The 17,090-nt window shown below is 40.8% G+C and overlaps 1 protein-coding gene across 1 annotated transcript in view; it reads right to left on the bottom strand.

Annotated features, from left to right (window-relative positions):
* Positions 1–2,274: 2,274 nt before the first annotated feature.
* Positions 2,275–17,090, bottom strand: part of CSGALNACT2 (chondroitin sulfate N-acetylgalactosaminyltransferase 2) — a 31,048-nt gene continuing 16,232 nt past the window's right edge. The window contains exons 6-7 of the mRNA XM_049764617.1: positions 12,238–12,319; positions 2,275–3,091 (exon numbers count right to left, since the gene is read on the bottom strand). Of these exons, the coding sequence (XP_049620574.1) occupies positions 2,793–3,091; positions 12,238–12,319 (381 nt within the window). The 3' untranslated portion in view covers positions 2,275–2,792. The remainder of the gene's footprint in view (positions 3,092–12,237; positions 12,320–17,090) is intronic.

Raw genomic sequence — 17,090 nt, 5'->3', positions numbered from 1 at the left:
CCAGTATTGCTCCATGTTGCTGGGTGAGCCCCATTGCAACCCTGGTACCCCATTAACAAAATATATGTGACACTGAAAATCAGTAATGCCCCTTCTCCCCAGTGTACCGTATTCGAGTATATGAGCACTGCAACTAAGCGTGTGAACCCTGGACTCCATGAGCGTGTCCCCCCTGCATGGTAACAAGGAGATCAAAAGTAAGGTAAGGGGAAAAAATACAAAGTGAATGTTATTAAAATATGACACCCCACAAGAAAATCTCAAAAGACAATGGAGAAGCCTATACTTCTTTCATAAATTTAAGACCTATATAAACTACCTCTTTTTTTTTTTTTTTTTTTTTGTGGTTTTTGGGTCACACCCGGCAGTGCTCAGGGGTTACTCCTGGCTCCAGGCTCAGAAATTGCTCCTGGCAGGCACGGGGGACCATATGGGACGCTGGGATTCGAACCGATGACCTCCTGCATGAAAGGCAAACGCCTTACCTCCATACTATGTCTCCGGCCCCTATAAACTACCTCTTAACCTGTTTTCCTCCAAATGTAAGGTAGTCTCCTGCATCACTTTGTTCCATTAATTACTTTTTAAATTCATTTTAATATAAAAAATGCAAAACTAGTCAATTTGGAAGAGATGACTACATCATGGGAAAAAGATGACACAGAAGTTATAGAGGGACTCAAAAATCAATATATCCTTTGTACTTTCTCCTTTCTGGACCCAGTAATTGATTCTACAGAAAATGGAAGTGAGGCTAGTGATGGTGAAGGTTCATACAGAGGTTTCTAAAGGTGATGTTCTAGATCTTATTCTGGGTACCTGGTGCATTAGAACTTGATTTTTTTTATTCTTTAAGGTGCACAGTTACATACTGCATACCTTTATGATATTTCATAACAAAAATAAATTAGTCACATTTTCTCTAACTTTTGGTAATAAAATACTTTATTGGTACCTTTTAATGCTAAAAACAATGTTTCCATTGTTCACGTCCCACTGTCGTTTTAAAGCTCGCCTTAAAAAGAACAGAATAAAAGGTACATTTATTTCTGTCAAAAACAAGCTGCAATATCCTTTTCATGTTATCAGTTTCTTCCATCTTAAACATAATTATTCACTGGTCTCCATAATAAATAATTGTATATAAAAGGAGACACTGGCCTGAAATATTTTACACAGTTTTTTTTTTTTTAAAAGCCTAATACAACTCCAACTTTAAAATTAGGAGGAGTTATTGTAAAATAAACTTCATGTAGCACCAAGGAATTTGGGATTTATAAAACCTTCAACAATTGATTCAATAATCTGAGATTTAATGTCTTTTGTGTATGAGTGGTGGTATGTTTAGGTACAAAAATTCAAAGTAGATCCCTTTCAAAAGGTGAACTTAAAAGAATGCTGGCATGCTTTTAACACTACTGATCTCAATTTATGGACGGAGAAATTGACCCTCTTTGTGGTAAAAGATCCATGTGTAATAAATAACATAAAATTTTATCTGAATATAATTTATCTTGTCTCACTAATGGTTCCTATCTCTGTGAGAACATTTTATCTGAAAATATATTTCTCTAAACTATTCTGTAATTCAGATTTTCTTCTTCTTCTTCTTTTTTTTTTTTTTTTTGTTTTTGGGCCACACCCAGTGACACTCAGGGTTTACTCCGGCTATGTGCTTAGAAATTGCTCCTGGCTTGGGGGAACCATATGGGATGCTGGGGGATTGAACCAGGGTCTGTCCTAGGCTCGTGCCATCGCTCTGCCCCCTGTAATTCAGATTTTCATCTAGATCATCTTCCTTTATCCCTTTCCTCAATTCAGTGCGATCTCATGGTAGACCTCAGTGTTTTTCTCCTTGGGCCAAACTGTCAGCTCAAAAAATTTTAATATTGCAAATACAAATAAGGCATTTATATTAGCATATTAGAAAAAAATAAATACCTCTAAAAATTACAAAGCAGAAAACGCACATATATCATGCTATGCTCAGTTATTCTGAGCTACCACAGAGCATCCTGAGATAGCCTTGGCTCCTGTATATTTCTTTCTAGACAGCCCTAGTATACTGCGCACTAACTGAATTAAATACTTTTTTAAGGAGATTTCCATGATTATTTTTCTGTTCAAAATAATCTATAGCAAATTTGGACATTAAAGCTTTAAGAATTCTGACTATGATAAAGTAACAACACATTATATTTCTCAACAAGTCATAGATTCTAACCTAAATGTTGTGTACTATTTATTACTCGTATGTTTTAAAAAATAAAGACATTGTGAACATTAAAAGACATTTATTTCTGTTTGCTCAACTGAGTGGGATTTTAAATGTGACATTTAATTATCTGTACTTCAGTAAAAAAGAATTCTGTTATCTTCATATCAAACCAAGCGCAGGGGCTGGCAGGTGAAAAGCCCTTATCCATACTTTTCATCCATAACACTCCATTCCTTTCTGCAAGATATTCCTTGATTGGCTATTAGCACAAAACACTATCACACAGCCCAGAGGCAACTAGGACATCTCAACACCTGGGCACCATGCTGGCCCTAACTCAAACCTACTTTTGGAATAAATAGCAGATTCTGATTGGCCAATGATGCCATAGTCCAGTATTCTCACAAATAGGCTGGGTAGGACAATACTTGCATTTTCCTATCATGTCTAGTTAAATTGTTAATGTCAAAACCCAGAAAACATAAGTATGTTGTTTCTGAAAGAGGCACTGCATCTGGAACTAGAATTAAGGCGAAATCAACAGTGCTGGCTTGTGGTTTTTCAGAGTCAATTGTCAATGATGTCCAGCTGCTTCACTATTTGTTCTGTACGCCTGTTTGTGAAGATGAGTCTCTATCTCCTCTCTGAAGACCAGCATTCCCAGGTGAGAGTGGGATGCCTCATTCATGGCTTTGGACTGGATGCACATGCGGTACTGTTCGGGAGTCAGCTCATCGGCACAGTGCTTCTCGTGCCAGAGGTGGAAGAGACCAGGAACCGGAGTCCGAACCACAATCAGGTCTCCATGTAAGTATTTTCGGTACAGATGAACATCTTCTCCACCCCAACCTTTTACTTCCATGTCAAATCCACCTGCAGGATGAAAACTGACATTGTAGGCAACTGCCTGGAAGGCAGAGTGTGGGCATCTCCTCCCCTGACTTCTTATTTATTACACCTGAATGATCAGAACAGCCCACACCTGAAATGGGTGGGTAGAGGAATCTGCTTGGGGGGGGATTAAGAAGGAGAGTTAGAGAAAGAAGTGGGCAGAAGCGAGAATCAACAGTGAGATTCAACAGAGAGGATTCAGCATCAGCTGTTGAGCAGCAAGCAGCAAAGGGAGTCAGTCAGCAAGGACACCTGGAAAAAGCAGCTGAAAGGGAGACAGAGGCCAAGAGAGCCAGAGAAGGAGCAGAGAAGTAGCTTCTAGGAAAAGGCTTAGCACAGAAGCCATGTGAGGAAATGTACATGATGGTTAGGACTGTGAAATAAAGGAGGCTGACTCCTGGAACTTCATCTGACTGCCTGTGAAATCATTTCTCCACCTTTACCCTGCAGCTTTCAGACCTTGGGTATAAGGGGCAGTAGGAGCCAGGCCGAGCAGAGAATGCCCTCACCATCCCCACACCAACTCTAGGACTCATTAATTCATATTAAGACAACAGCACAGCACAATGAAAACTGATAAGCATGGGAATGTTTTGCTTCTGTAAGATGGCATGTACAGGGCCGGAGAGATAGTATGGAGGTAAGGCATTTGCCTTGCATGCAGAAGGTCAGTGGTTTGAATCCCGGCATCCCATATGGTTCCCCGAAATTGCCGGGAGCGATTTCTGAGCATAGAGCCAGGAGTAACCCCTGAGCGCTGCCGGGTGTGACCCGACACCCCCCCCCCCCCAAATAAAAAAGATGGCATGTACATCTCAAAAGACACATGGCATAGAGTTATGTTCTCTTTTGAGAGTTCACCTAGAATTAAGATCTGTTGTTGAGCACATCATAATGAGATTCAATATTTTAGAATATTTTCTCCATTTCCAAATTCTATATGAAGTCAATATGAAGTAAAGTAAAAAGGAAAATATAAACCATAATATCATCACTACTTTTTAAAATTATCCTTGGAGACAAAGTTTTTCTGGGTCACAGAAAACATTCCACTTGGACAGATGAAAGAATGGCTAATTTGTACGTAAGAATTTGAGAATAGATACACGTGATTTAAACTCATAGGAGTGGATGAAATTGATGAGGTACTTGAGAAAGAAAATAGGACCCATATCTAAATGCTAAGTATAAGGGGCCAGAATAATAGCATAGCGGGTAGGATGCTTGCCTTGCACACGGCCAACCCAGGTTTGATCCCCAGCATCCCATATGCTCCCCTGAGCCTTCCAGGAGTAATTTTTGAGAGCAGAGCCAGGAGTAACCCCCAAGCACCACTAGGAGTGGCCCCCAAACAAACAAACAAACAAACAAACAAACAAAAAAGCTAAATACCAGGGCTGGAGAGATAGCATGGAGGTAAGGCGTTTGCCTTTCATGCAGAAGGTCATTGGTTCAAATCCGGGCATCACATATGGTCCCCCAAGCCTGCCAGGAGCAATTTCTGAGCCTAGATCCAGGAGTAACCCCGGAGTGCTGCCAGGTGTGACCCAAAAACCAAAAAAAAAAAAAAAAAAGCTAAATACCAACATCTGGAGGTTAAGCAGAAGCGGAGATAAGTATTTTCCTAAAATATATAGGAGTTAAGCAAGAGACTTAAAAAAAACGATTCCAGAGACAATTCTGGATCATGTACTATCACAGTAGACAAAAGATGAACATGCCAGAAGATAGCTCAAAGGGCTGGAGCACAGATTTTGTATGTGGGAGACCTGCAATTCATTCCTAATACCCTAACACATATGGTCCCCTGTGCATTGCCAGGAGTAGCCCACAAACATCACTGGATATGACCAAAATGAAAAAGAGAACAGGTCTTATTTTTTGTTTTTGATTTTGGGCCCCACCCAGCAGCACTCAGAAATTACTCCTGCCAGGCTTGGGGACCATATGGGATGCTGGCCCACACAGTTGGGCTAAGTATTACAGACAGTGTCTCTGGGATCTTCTGAGCATTTGCTTGGAGGTTTCCCTCCATCAAACAAATACCCCAATATAAAAGGGGTTTAATTACAGGTGGGGAGGCCCTTTAGATTTTTTCTGAATTTCATCTCAATGAGTCCTATCATGTTCTCACAAGTGAAAACCAAAAATACCTTACTTTTTCCTGTAGGGGAGGAGAAAATTATTTAGAAATATGCTAGAGCATTCTGCTGCTCCTAAAAAGGCCTGCTCCTGGGAGAAACAATTTTGTTTGTTTGTTTTTGGGCCACACCAGGGGTTATTTCCTGGCTCTGCACTCAGGCAGGCAGGCAGGCTTGGAACACCATATGGGATTCCAGGGATCGAACCGGGTCGGCTACTGCAAGGTAAAAATGCCTTACCCACTGTGCTACCCACTCTGGCTCCAAAAGAAACATTTTTTTTTTTATTTTTGGGTCACACCCGGCGGTGCTCAGGGGTTACTCCTGGCTGTCTGCTTAGAAATAGCTCCTGGCGGGCACAGGGGACCATATGGGACACCGGGATTCGAACCAACCACCTTTGGTCCTGGATCGGCTGCTTGCAAGGCAAACACCACTGTGCTATCTCTCCAGGCCCAAACATTTTTTTTTTTTACAGGTCTAATCAGTGTGGTGAAGGAGCATATTAACAAAATTAATATCTCATTTCTGCCAAACTCTTATCTAGGGAGTGGTACTCTGAGAAACATTTGAGAAGCACATGGATGAAATGCATAAACTTGCTAAGGAACTAAAACTTAATCAGAGGGCTCCAGAATGTCTCTTGCCCAGTCTCCCCTTTGCCACGTCACGGAAGACCTGTTTACTGAAGTTTCCTTTACCAGTAAAATGAGTTGAGCAAACAAGGAAGAACTGGGAATACTAAAAAAAAAAAAAAACCATAATAATAATAATACATAGTCTGAAGAACCATCAAGTACCAGAACCAGATTTAGATCCATATCTGAGGAATGTTGCAATCACCAGCCTTGCTATGTTGATCATAGTACGTTACTATATCTCTAGGCAGGCAGAAATGGTATGCAAAAAGTTAAGTAATAACCTAATTATAGGAGCTGGAAAGATAGCATGGAGATAGGGTGTTTGTTTGCCTTGCATGCAGAAGGACGGTGGTTTAAATCACAGCATCCCATATGGTCCCCCGAGCCTGCCAGGAGTGATTTCTGAGCAGAGAGCCAGGAGTAACCCCTGAGCATTGCTGGGTGTGACCCCCCCCAAAAAAAAGAAACCAATAACCCAACTACAAACATATTTGTAATCATGGTGCTTAAATAAAAATATTATTAAAAAAAAAGTTAAGTAGGGGCCGGCGAGGTGGCGCTAGAGGTAAGGTGTCTGCCTTGCAAGCGCTAGCCAAGGAAAGATCGAGACAGCGGTTTGATCCCTCTGCGTCCCATATGTTCCCCCCAAGCCTGGGGCTATTTCTGAGCACTTAGCCAGGAGTAACCCCTGAGCATCAAACGGGTGTGACCCGAAAAACCAAAAAAAAAAAAAAAGTTAAGTAATAGAAATAGAAATTTAAAGAAAGACTTGAGAGAAATGTTAAAAACTAATGTAACAAAAATAAACAATGTCTTTGAGGGAAATAGCAAATGGAACTAAGTTAAAAAAAAAAAAAGCTTGAGGTCATGTCAAGAGAAATCTCCCAAACTGTTTTTTTTTTTTTTTTTTTAATTTTTTTGTTTTTGGGTCACACCCAGCAGCGCTCAGGGGTTACTCCTGGGTCCATGCTCAAAAATCGCTCCTGGCAGGCTCAGGGGACCATATGGGATGCCGAGATTCAAACCATTGTTCTTCTGCATGCAAGACAAACACCTTACCTCCATGCTATCTCTCTGGCCCCGAAATCTCCCAAACTGAAAAGCCAAGAGAAAGAAAGTGGGAATGAGGGGAGGCAAAAACCACAAAATGCCAATTAACTCAGAACAGAATACCCAAGAACAGGATAACTATAGAAGGTATAACATATGTAATAAGAACACCAAAAGAGAAAAGAGCAGGAGCCTCCCCAAGAGGTTTTAAATTCCAAATCAGGCTTTCTGAGGTTCCATTCCAGACATGGCAGCCAAGAATGCTTGCAATGGGGTACAATCCCTGAGCCCCACCCAGATCTTGAAACTAGGCAGCAGTGTGACTCAGGAAAGATGCAGGCTACCATTCCCCACCAGCTCTGGGATTTAGGCTGCCTCTAAGAACAAACTGTATTGCAAAGATCTTCCCAAAGAGAAGAACTTGACTTCCGAGCAGGTATGTAGAAGTTCAAGTTGAAGGGGGTTCTTGAAGAAAGGGGAGATTTTGCTGATAAGCAGTTAAAGGAGACTGGCAACTCCTCCATCAAAGCAACACACTAAAAATGTAGGCCAACTAGTTTACCAGAAAGAAAAAGCCAAAGAGCACTCCTGGGGTCCAATCAAACCTCAAAGGCTCGACTCAAAAGCTCTCCTGCAAAAAGAATCAATTAATTGGGTCAGGCTTTGGAGCCATTTATGTCCCAAGAACACTATCAAAAGCAAGAGAGCAATCATCAAACAATTTGTGGAGTCTAACAGGTAAGAGTAAAACCAACAGAGGCATGTGAAACAATAAATCAAATTCTGCCAAGTTCCATGTCATCCCAGATGACAATACACATGTCCCAAGGGTGACATATTGCTGAGGTAGGAGATGGTGGGGAGATCAAACCATGAAACTAGTAAAGCCTAGTGATCAATAAATGTATAAAGCAAAAAAAAAAAATAAATAAAGCCCCGGAGATAGAAGGGACAATCAATATTCAGAAATACTACGTTACCCAAGATGTCCAGTTTTCAAAAAATTACAAGTATATAGAAACAAATGTATGAGTCTTAGGGCTGGAGAGATAAGCAGGTAAGGCACTTGCCCTGTATTGCTGATCTTGGTTCAATCCCCAGCATCCCGTAGGATCCACTGAACAGTACTAGCAGTGATTTCTGAGTGCAGAGCCAGGAGTGAGCCTTGAGCATTACCTAGTTTGACTCCCAAACAAAACACACACACACAAACTATGAGCCATATACTAGAAAAAAACAAAACAAAACAAGCGATAGACACCCACTATGAGATTATCCAAATTTTGGTTTTAAATAAGGATTTCAAAGCAAGCAATAGTTGAAAATATGTTCAAAGAATTTTAAAAATTATACTTAAAGAAGAAACAGAAGGATGAGTGTTTTTTATTAAGTAGATACTATTAATAAAGATATGCATCACCAAATGGAAATTCTGTAGTTAAAAAAATACAATAATAAAGGGCCAGAGAGATAGTACAGAGGTAGGACATTTGCCTAGCATGCAGAAGGTCGGTGGCTCGAATCCCGGCATCCCATATGGTTCCCCAAGCCTGCCAGGAGCAATTTCTGAGTGTAGAGCCAGGAGTAACCTCTGAGCGCTGCCAGGTGTGAAACCCGCCCCCCCCCCCCCCGCAAGATAAACAGTAAACTAACAAAGTAATCAGTGACCTTGAAGAAAGATCAAATGAGTATCAAGAACAGAAAGTTTTGGTGGGGCCAGAGTAGTAGCACAGCAGTAGGGCGTTTGCCTTGCACGCGGCCAATCCAGGACGAACCCAGGTTCAATCCCCAGTATCCCATTTGGTCCCCAATGCCTGCTAGGAGTGATTTCTGAGCGAAGAGCAAGGAGTAACCCCTGAGTGCCACTGGGTGTGGCCTCCCCCTTCAAAACAACCAAAAAGCAGAGAGGTTCAACAACAATGAAGAAAATGAGGGGCTGGAGAGATAGCAAGGAGGTAAGGTGTTTGATTTGCATGCAGAAGGACGGTGGATCGAATCCCGGCATCCCATACGGTCCCTTGAGCCTGCCAGGAGCAAATTCTGAGTGTAGAGCCAGGAGTAGCCCCTGAGCGCTGCCGGGTGTGATCCAAAACCCAAAAATAAAATAAATAAATAGATAAAAAGAAAATGAATAGTCTAGAGAAATGTGGAATACAACTGCACCAGCATATGTCTAATGAAGTATGAGACGAAAACACTAAGAAAGGAGCAGTAAAAAAAAAAAAAAAAAAAAAAAAGCAGGTTAGAAGGCAGCAGAATCAGAAAATGTATTAGTTTCATTTAGCAGTCTTTTTTATTATTATTTACCCCTTTTCTGTTGTGTAAGAGTCAAATTTATGAAAAGATATGGCTGGGACTGAAAAAAAAACACATGGGGTGCTTGCCTTACATGCAGCCAACCTGAATTCAATCTCTGGCACCCTATATGGTCCTGAACCCTTTAGGGGCAATCCTTGAGCACACAGGCAAGGGTCAACTTTGGGTATTGCTAGGTCTGGTCCTTAAATCAAATAAAATCAATCAATATAGAGGTGGTGGAGAAATTTCAGAAAAAAATAACTGATTTTAAAAATAAATATAGGGGGCTGGAGAAAGAACATAATGGTAGGGCATTTGCCTTGCATGCAGTCAACCTGGGAGGGACCCGATTCAATTCCCAGCATCCCATATGGTCCTTCAGCCTGCTGGGGGTGATTTCTGAGGGCAGACATCAGGAGTAGCTCCTGAGTGCCGCTGGGTGTGGCACAAAAACAACCAATCAGTCAATCAACCAATAAATAAAGTTTAAAAATATAAAAATAAAAACAATACAGATATGCCCTATCATAAATATTTAATATAAAGTACATTCTAATAGGCTGTGAAAATACATTCTAATATGCTTTTATCATTCATGATAAAAGGTGAATGAATGCACCCATAAACATAATCAGGTTTCAGTGTTTTTTTCTTAAACAATGTGCTGACATTTAATTTTTTGCTGGTTAAGATTGAAGCTGGGGTAGGGGAAGGAGGCAGGGATTTTTCAGGGAGCCTCTTTGGCAGAGAAGGCTGGATGACTAGGCAGAAATTCCAAGTCCCCCATTACTATTGAACCCAAGTTAGAGAGAACAACTAATTGTTCACTTATTTAAGTATTGTGATTTTGCTTAAAGGTTTAACAGATAATTCAATAGAGTTTCATCTCTTAAGTTAAGAAACATGAAAGCCCTGATAAGACATGATAATCCAAGATTACTCCAGCAGTAAAAATCCATGAACATACCAAAGTTATTTTTTGTTAGAGATTACTTTAAATGACTGCAAATACAGGCTCTTTTTAAAAGATAGTGGTTTTTTTTTTTTTTTTTTTTTTTTTTTTTTTTTTTTTTTTTTGCTTTTTGGGTCACACCCGGCAGCCCTCAGGGGTTACTCCTGGCTCTACACTCAGAAATCGCTCCTGGCAGGCTCGGGGACCATATGGGATGCTGGGATTCGAACCACCGACCTTCTGCATGCAAGGCAAATGCATTACCTCCATGCTATCTCTCCGGCCCCAAAAGCTAGTGTTTTAATAAACTTATTACAGCAAAGTGACTGGCTCCAGAGTCAATACATAAAAATCAGTTGCATTCTTTTATATAAATAATGCCTCAGAGGACTAAATAGATCAAAGAATCTAACTTATTTGACAGACACTTCAGTACTCTCACAGGAAGACCAACAGATGGTCAACAGACACGTGAAAAAAAGATCATTATTTTTTATCATTAGGGAAATCCAAATCAAAATAATAGAGATATTTTACACTGGTAAGAATGACACATATAATTTGTCATTCAATTTGTGTTGGCAGGGATGTGGTGAGAAAGGAACTCCCATTCACTGCTAGAGGGGATGCTGCCTGGTCCAAACCCTATGGAAAACAGTATGGGGAGTTCTCAGTAAATGCTGAATCCAACTGCCATATGAACCAGCAATCCTACTTTTGTGTATCTATCTCTAGGACAGAAAAACACCCCATCCAAAAAGATGTATGCATACTTCTATTCATTGCAGCACTCTGTACAATAGCTAAGACTTGGAAACAAGCTAGAGGCTCAACAACAGACAAGTGGATCATGAAGATGTGGTACATATACACATGGAATACTAAAAGCCATAAGAAATGATGCAAGCATGCAATTTGCTGCAAATGGATAAAACTAGAAGGTATTACGTTAAATGAAGTAAGCCAGAAGAGGATAAATATAGGACATCATTTTTATGTGGTATTTAGAATAACTGCATGAAGAATGCAGTGATTTAAGTGTGCATTGTAAAGAACATGGTAGGTCCCAGAATAAAGTGAAAAGGAAAGAAATTGAGTGGAGGGGCCGGAGAGATAGCATGGAGGTAAGACATTTGCCTTTCATGAAGGTCATTGGTTCGAATCCCGGCGTCCCATATGGTCCCCCGAGCCTGCCAGGAGCGATTTCTGAGCGTGGAGCCAGGAGTATCCTCTGAGTATTGGCGGGTGTGACCCAAAAACCAAAAACCAAAAAAAAAAAAAAAAAAAAAAAATCGAGTGGAGGAGGAAAACACAAATATGAAAGCATGGGGACAAGGGGTCAAGAGGTCTCAGGTGCATTGGTCATTGTTAAGAATGGTCAGACCTACAGTGAAATCATGAGACCCAAATTTTAACAAGCCTGTTATGCGGGCAGGCTGGAATGGGTGGTGGCGGCATGGGTTATATTCTGGGAACATTGGGGGAGGGAGGTTGACAATGGTAGTGGAGTTGTTCCTGATAGATTCTATGTCTAAAACCCAACTATGAATGACTTTGTAAATTATAATGGTTTAAATAAAAAGTTAAAAAAAATAGGAGCCGGAGAAATAGCATGGAGGTAAGGCATTTGCCTTTCATGCAGAAGGTCGGTGGTTCGAATCCCGGCATCCCATATGGTCCCCTGTGCCTGCCAGGAGCGATTTCTGAGCATAGAGCCAGGAGGAACCCCTGAGTGCCGCTGGGTGTGACCCAAAAACCAAAAACCAAAACAAAAACAAAAAAGTTAAAAAAAATAAAAACTAGTGTTTTGATTTTTCAGAAACAGCAAATATTATAGTTTTATCTTGATAGCCGCATTTTTGTTATGCAAAAAAATAATAAGTTCACCTTACCTTTCATATCTTTAAACTTCTCTTCCAGTTAGTTAATCTCAAATTATCGAGACAGAAAATAATAATTTGACAGGAAAAATAATCTAATTTTAGAACTACCAAAATACCATAACAGATTATAATAAGTATATATAAGTGCATGAGGTAAACTTACCGATGGTCAGGAAATCTGATCGATACTGACAAGTCATCCCAAAGCCAAAATCTCGCCAAAAGCCAGAATCCTTTTTGTGAACCTTAAGTTAAAAAATTTCAATTTAACCCCTCGAGAACTAGAATTAGCATATAATCAACAAATTAAAATGTTTTCCAAGTAACTTTTTTCTTTAATATAACTGACAAACACATGTAGCAGAAGATTTTTTTTTTTTTTTTGGTTTTTGGGCCACACCCGGTAACGCTCAGGGGTTACTCCTGGCTATGCGCTCAGAAGTTGCTCCTGGCTTGGGGGACCATATGGGACACCGGGGGATCGAACCGAGGTCCGTCCAAGGCTAGCGCAGGCAAGGCAGGCACCTTACCTTTAGCGCCACCGCCCGGCCCGGCAGAAGATTTTTAAGAAAACAAACACTTTTTGTTTGTTTTGTTTTTTGGGGGGCCATACCCGTTGACGCTCAGGGGTTACTCCTGGCTATGTGCTCAGAAGTTGTTCCTGGCTTGGGGGATCATATGGGATGCCGGGAGATCGAATCGTGCTTCATCCTAGGATAGCGCTTGCAAGGCAGATGCCTTACCTCTAGCGCCACTGCGCTGGCCCCAAGAAAACAAACACTTTTAATATGATTTAAAATCAGGCCTAGAGCTCACCACAGAGTGATGAGTGCAGTTAGAGAAATAACTACATTGATAACTACCATAACAAAGTGAATGAATGAGGAAAACAGAAAGCCTTTCTAGAGTACAGGCAAGGATGGGGTAGGGATGAGGGAGATTTGGGACATTGGTGATGGGAATGTTGCACTGGTGAGGGGGGGGGTGGTGTTCTTTACGTGACTGAAACCCAACTACAATCAATTTGTAATCAAGGTGTTTAAATAAAGATATTAATAAAAAAGAAGTTAAAATATGCTTCAATTGCCCCTTTTGTGACCCCCCAAAAGTTTAATTGTACAAATGATATAGTCTATATTTATTATCATTTTTGTTCAAACACATCTTTTAAAACAACTTAATAAAAAATAAAATCAGGCCTGGAAAAGGTACAGCCTGTGATGATGATTAATTAAAGCAATGCCTGACCTCAGAGTAATTTTCATTTTAGGAGGCCAACAGTCACACAAACATAAACATTACGGGCTATGTTACACTCATACCAATGGACAATTTTATTTCATTTACTACAGAAATTGATTTCTTACTAAGCACTGGACAAAATTCAGTGAGCTAAAAGAAGAGCAGTATGTAACTTTGGAAAGCAAATTTCATTTGCTCTTATAGGGCAGGAGTCAGCCAATGGCTACCTTGGTTAAACCAGGCTTGCCACCTTTTCTTTTCTGGAATACAGTCACATTCATTTGTTCTGATTGTCCATGGAGCTTTCATGGTACAGTGTCAGAGCTGAACAGCTTCTAATGGAACTGTATGGCCCACAAAATGTAAAATATTTCTATGTAGTCCTTCACAGAATAAAAGCTTGACAATCCAGGTATAGGGTGCAGAGCTTCAGTTTTGAAAGTGCTGCGATTCTTTTTATCAAAAGAGAGACCAAGTTTAAAATGAAGCTGTTACACTGAATTAAGAATGGAAAAGAAAACCAGGGCTTTAATTATATGGAGTCCACAGAAGGAAATAAAAATGGGGCCCAGAGAGATAGCACAGTGGTGTTTGCCTTGCAAGCAGCCGATCCAGGACCAAAGGTGATTGGTTCGAATCCCAGTGTCCCATATGGTCCCCCGTGCCTGCCAGGAGCTATTTCTGAGCAGACAGCCAGGAGTAACCCCTGAGCACTGCTGGGTGTGGCCCAAAAACAAAAACAAAAACAAAAGAAAAAGAAGGAAATAAAAATGGAAGCATGGTAAACTTTCTTTATTCATACATCCAACAAATATTAAATCTGTTTGATATGGGGGAGGGTAGTAAAGAGAGGTGGCAGAGTTCTTAACATCATAGAGCATTCATTTTAATGAGGAAAAATAGCAAATAAATCTATACTTTTCAGGTGATAGCTCTGTGTGTGAGGAAAAGAACTCTAGCAGGACAAGGAGAAAAATAGGAGACAGAAAATCTAATGACTACAAAAGGGCCGCCTCTCCAAAGCATACGTTGCCTTTGAAGCAGGCCCTGATGGAATGGGCTAAGCAAATACTTGGAGAAGATCACTTCAGATAAACTGGGCAGGTCTGTATCATAGCTCTAAAGCAGAAATGTGCTTGGAGTGTTTGAAAAATGGGGGGTGGGAAAGCTTTGGCAAAAACAAAGAAAGCAAAAGAGTAGAAGAATGAGGTTCCAGGGTCAAGAAGGGAAAGTCTCTAAGGTAAGCGATGCTATAGTACTTTTGTATGCCTATGATAATAGTCTAAAGGAGGCATGTCCTGACTGGAATGACTAGAGTGTGGAAAAAGGCTCTACAGAAGAATAGGCCATTCTTCGAAAGGGCAATGGATCTAGCACTGGGCTGAAGATGTGATATCGAGTCAGTGACGCTGAGGAGAAAACAAAGTGAACATCTGGCTAGTTTCTTAGAGAAACTGGGTGGAGGCTATGATAAGGAGTTCTGGGTGTCTAATGGACATTCTAGTTTGTCTGGAGAGAATGAGAGAGTAGATTAGGGGAAAATATAAAACTTCTGAGCAGCCTGTGACCACAATGATATACAACTGGGTCAAATGTCTAAAACCTTAGTATTGTCAATCACAGCACTTCAAATGAAAACAATTTTTTATTCTTGAAAAAAGGGCAATACCATATTGTGGGCAATGCGTTTCTCTATCTCCACATTCTGCTGTTCTAGGGTCCAGCTGGCAGAATTATGCTTAGCTAAAGTGAAGTTTGGATTTTCAGGTGCCATGAATTTCTTTACAATTTTTTTTTAAATTATTAATTCAATGACCACATAAAACTAGGTTTCAAATTTGGTACTCAGACTGTGGATTACTGATTCCTGGCCTAGAGGAATCCATAGAGATACATCTGAAAGAATCATATATGTGTGGTCATGTAGTTTCTTTTTTACCCAGTGGCAATAGGTTTCTGAGGAGTCAGAGAAATTTTTTTTTATCAAATGATGTTTTGAAAGGCAACTGCCAAGAATACAGAGAATAAGATAAGAAGGGCTAAGAGGAAGGCAGGAAGGTTGGTTATGAGGCAATAGTTATAATCTGGGAATTGGAAGCTGGAGGCAGAGAACATGATTTTTGAAACTTTTTCTATTAGCTGCCCTTTCATTCTCTGAGAAATTTTTTGCTATTGTTGTTTTGGGCGATGCCTGGTGGTGCTCAGGGGTTATTCCTGGCTCTGCACTCAGAATTCACTCCTGGCTGGCTTTGGCGACCATTTGGGATGCCAGGGATCAAACCCAGGTTGACTGCATGCCAAAGAAACACTCTTATCTGCTGTACTATTGCTCCAGCCCTGCCTGAGACAATTTTAGGTATTTAAACCAGGTATACAAATAACTGACAATAAATTGTAAAATCCATGTTGAAACAGACTTTTACAATAGACTTGACAGAGTTCAACCACAGTTTAAGAAATTATGGTGTCGGCCAGTGGTTTTCAACAAGGCGATTAAAAATCATTCAGGTCAGATTACTGTGGTATGTACAGAACACAAAGTTGGATGGCTAGGAAAGATATAGAGCTCACAGAACTGGCAGGAATAAGCAAGTGAATGAATTGAAAGGAATAAAGAGAAAAGATGAACCGAGGGTGAAAGCAGGCTGTATTCTGAACGAAGGGATATCTGAAGCCATTCTCCCTAAAGAGGCCAGGGCAACCCATAAAGAAATGATAGACCTGGATCCTGAACATAATGACTTGAGTAATCTGTAGGACAGATGTTGGAAAGGCATGCAGAAATGCCTGCGGAGAGCAATAATATAAAGAGCATACAGGTGTGTAAGGTTCTCAAATTGTAGAACAGGGGCCTGTCTGAGGAAGCTGCTTTAAAGAATGGGAAAACCAGAAATTATGCCCATAGGATATTACTCTTTTTTAGTTAATAGTTTTTTTAGACCTAATAATAGTTTTAATAACGTTTTTGAAACAAAAATATTAATATTACAAAAAACATATTGGTACTAATGACTTTATAGCTTTGACATTCTGGAATATCAAGTTTTTCTGTGTTGTTTAACCTTCACTTATGCTCTACTGACATTTAATTCTGAAACAGTGACCATGAAAACATTTGGGGGAGGGAGACAGATTATGAAAGTGTTTACAATAACTACAGTTCTTAATTTATTAAAAAAGTATTTGGGGGGCCGGGCGGTGGCGCTAAAGGTAAGGTGCCTGCCTTGCCTGTGCTAGCCTTGGACGGACCGCGGTTCGATCCCCCAGTGTCCCATATGGTCCCCCAAGCCAGGAGCAACTTCTGAGCACATAGCCAGGAGTAACCCCTGAGCGTTTACCGGGTGTGGCCCAAAAAACAAAACAAAACAAAAAAAGTATTTGGGGGCCCGGAGAGATAGCACAGCGGCGTTTGCCTTGCAAGCAGCCGATCCAGAACCTAAGGTGGTTGGTTCGAATCCCGGTGTCCCATATGGTCCCCCGTGCCTGCCAGGAGCTATTTCTGAGCAGACAGCCAGGAGTAACCCCTGAGCACCGCCGGGTGTGACCCCCCCCCCAAAAAAAAGTATTTGGGTCATGCCTGGTGGTGCTCAGGGCTTACTACTGGCTCTGTGCTCAAGGGTCACCCCTGATGGTGCTTGGAAGAACCCCTGGGGTGTTGGGAATTGAAACCAGGTTGGCCGCATTTAAGGCAAGTGTCCTGCCCACTATGCTGTCTCTCCAGGCCATAGGCTTTAATTTTTAACAGTTTCGTACTTGAGAAACAAGCAAAGGAAA

The sequence above is a fragment of the Suncus etruscus genome, chromosome 17, assembly GCF_024139225.1.
Source record: "Suncus etruscus isolate mSunEtr1 chromosome 17, mSunEtr1.pri.cur, whole genome shotgun sequence".
Classification (NCBI taxonomy): Eukaryota; Metazoa; Chordata; class Mammalia; order Eulipotyphla; family Soricidae; genus Suncus; species Suncus etruscus.
The sequence above is the reverse complement of the archived record's forward strand: the minus strand, read 5'-3'. Positions and strand labels throughout refer to the sequence as shown.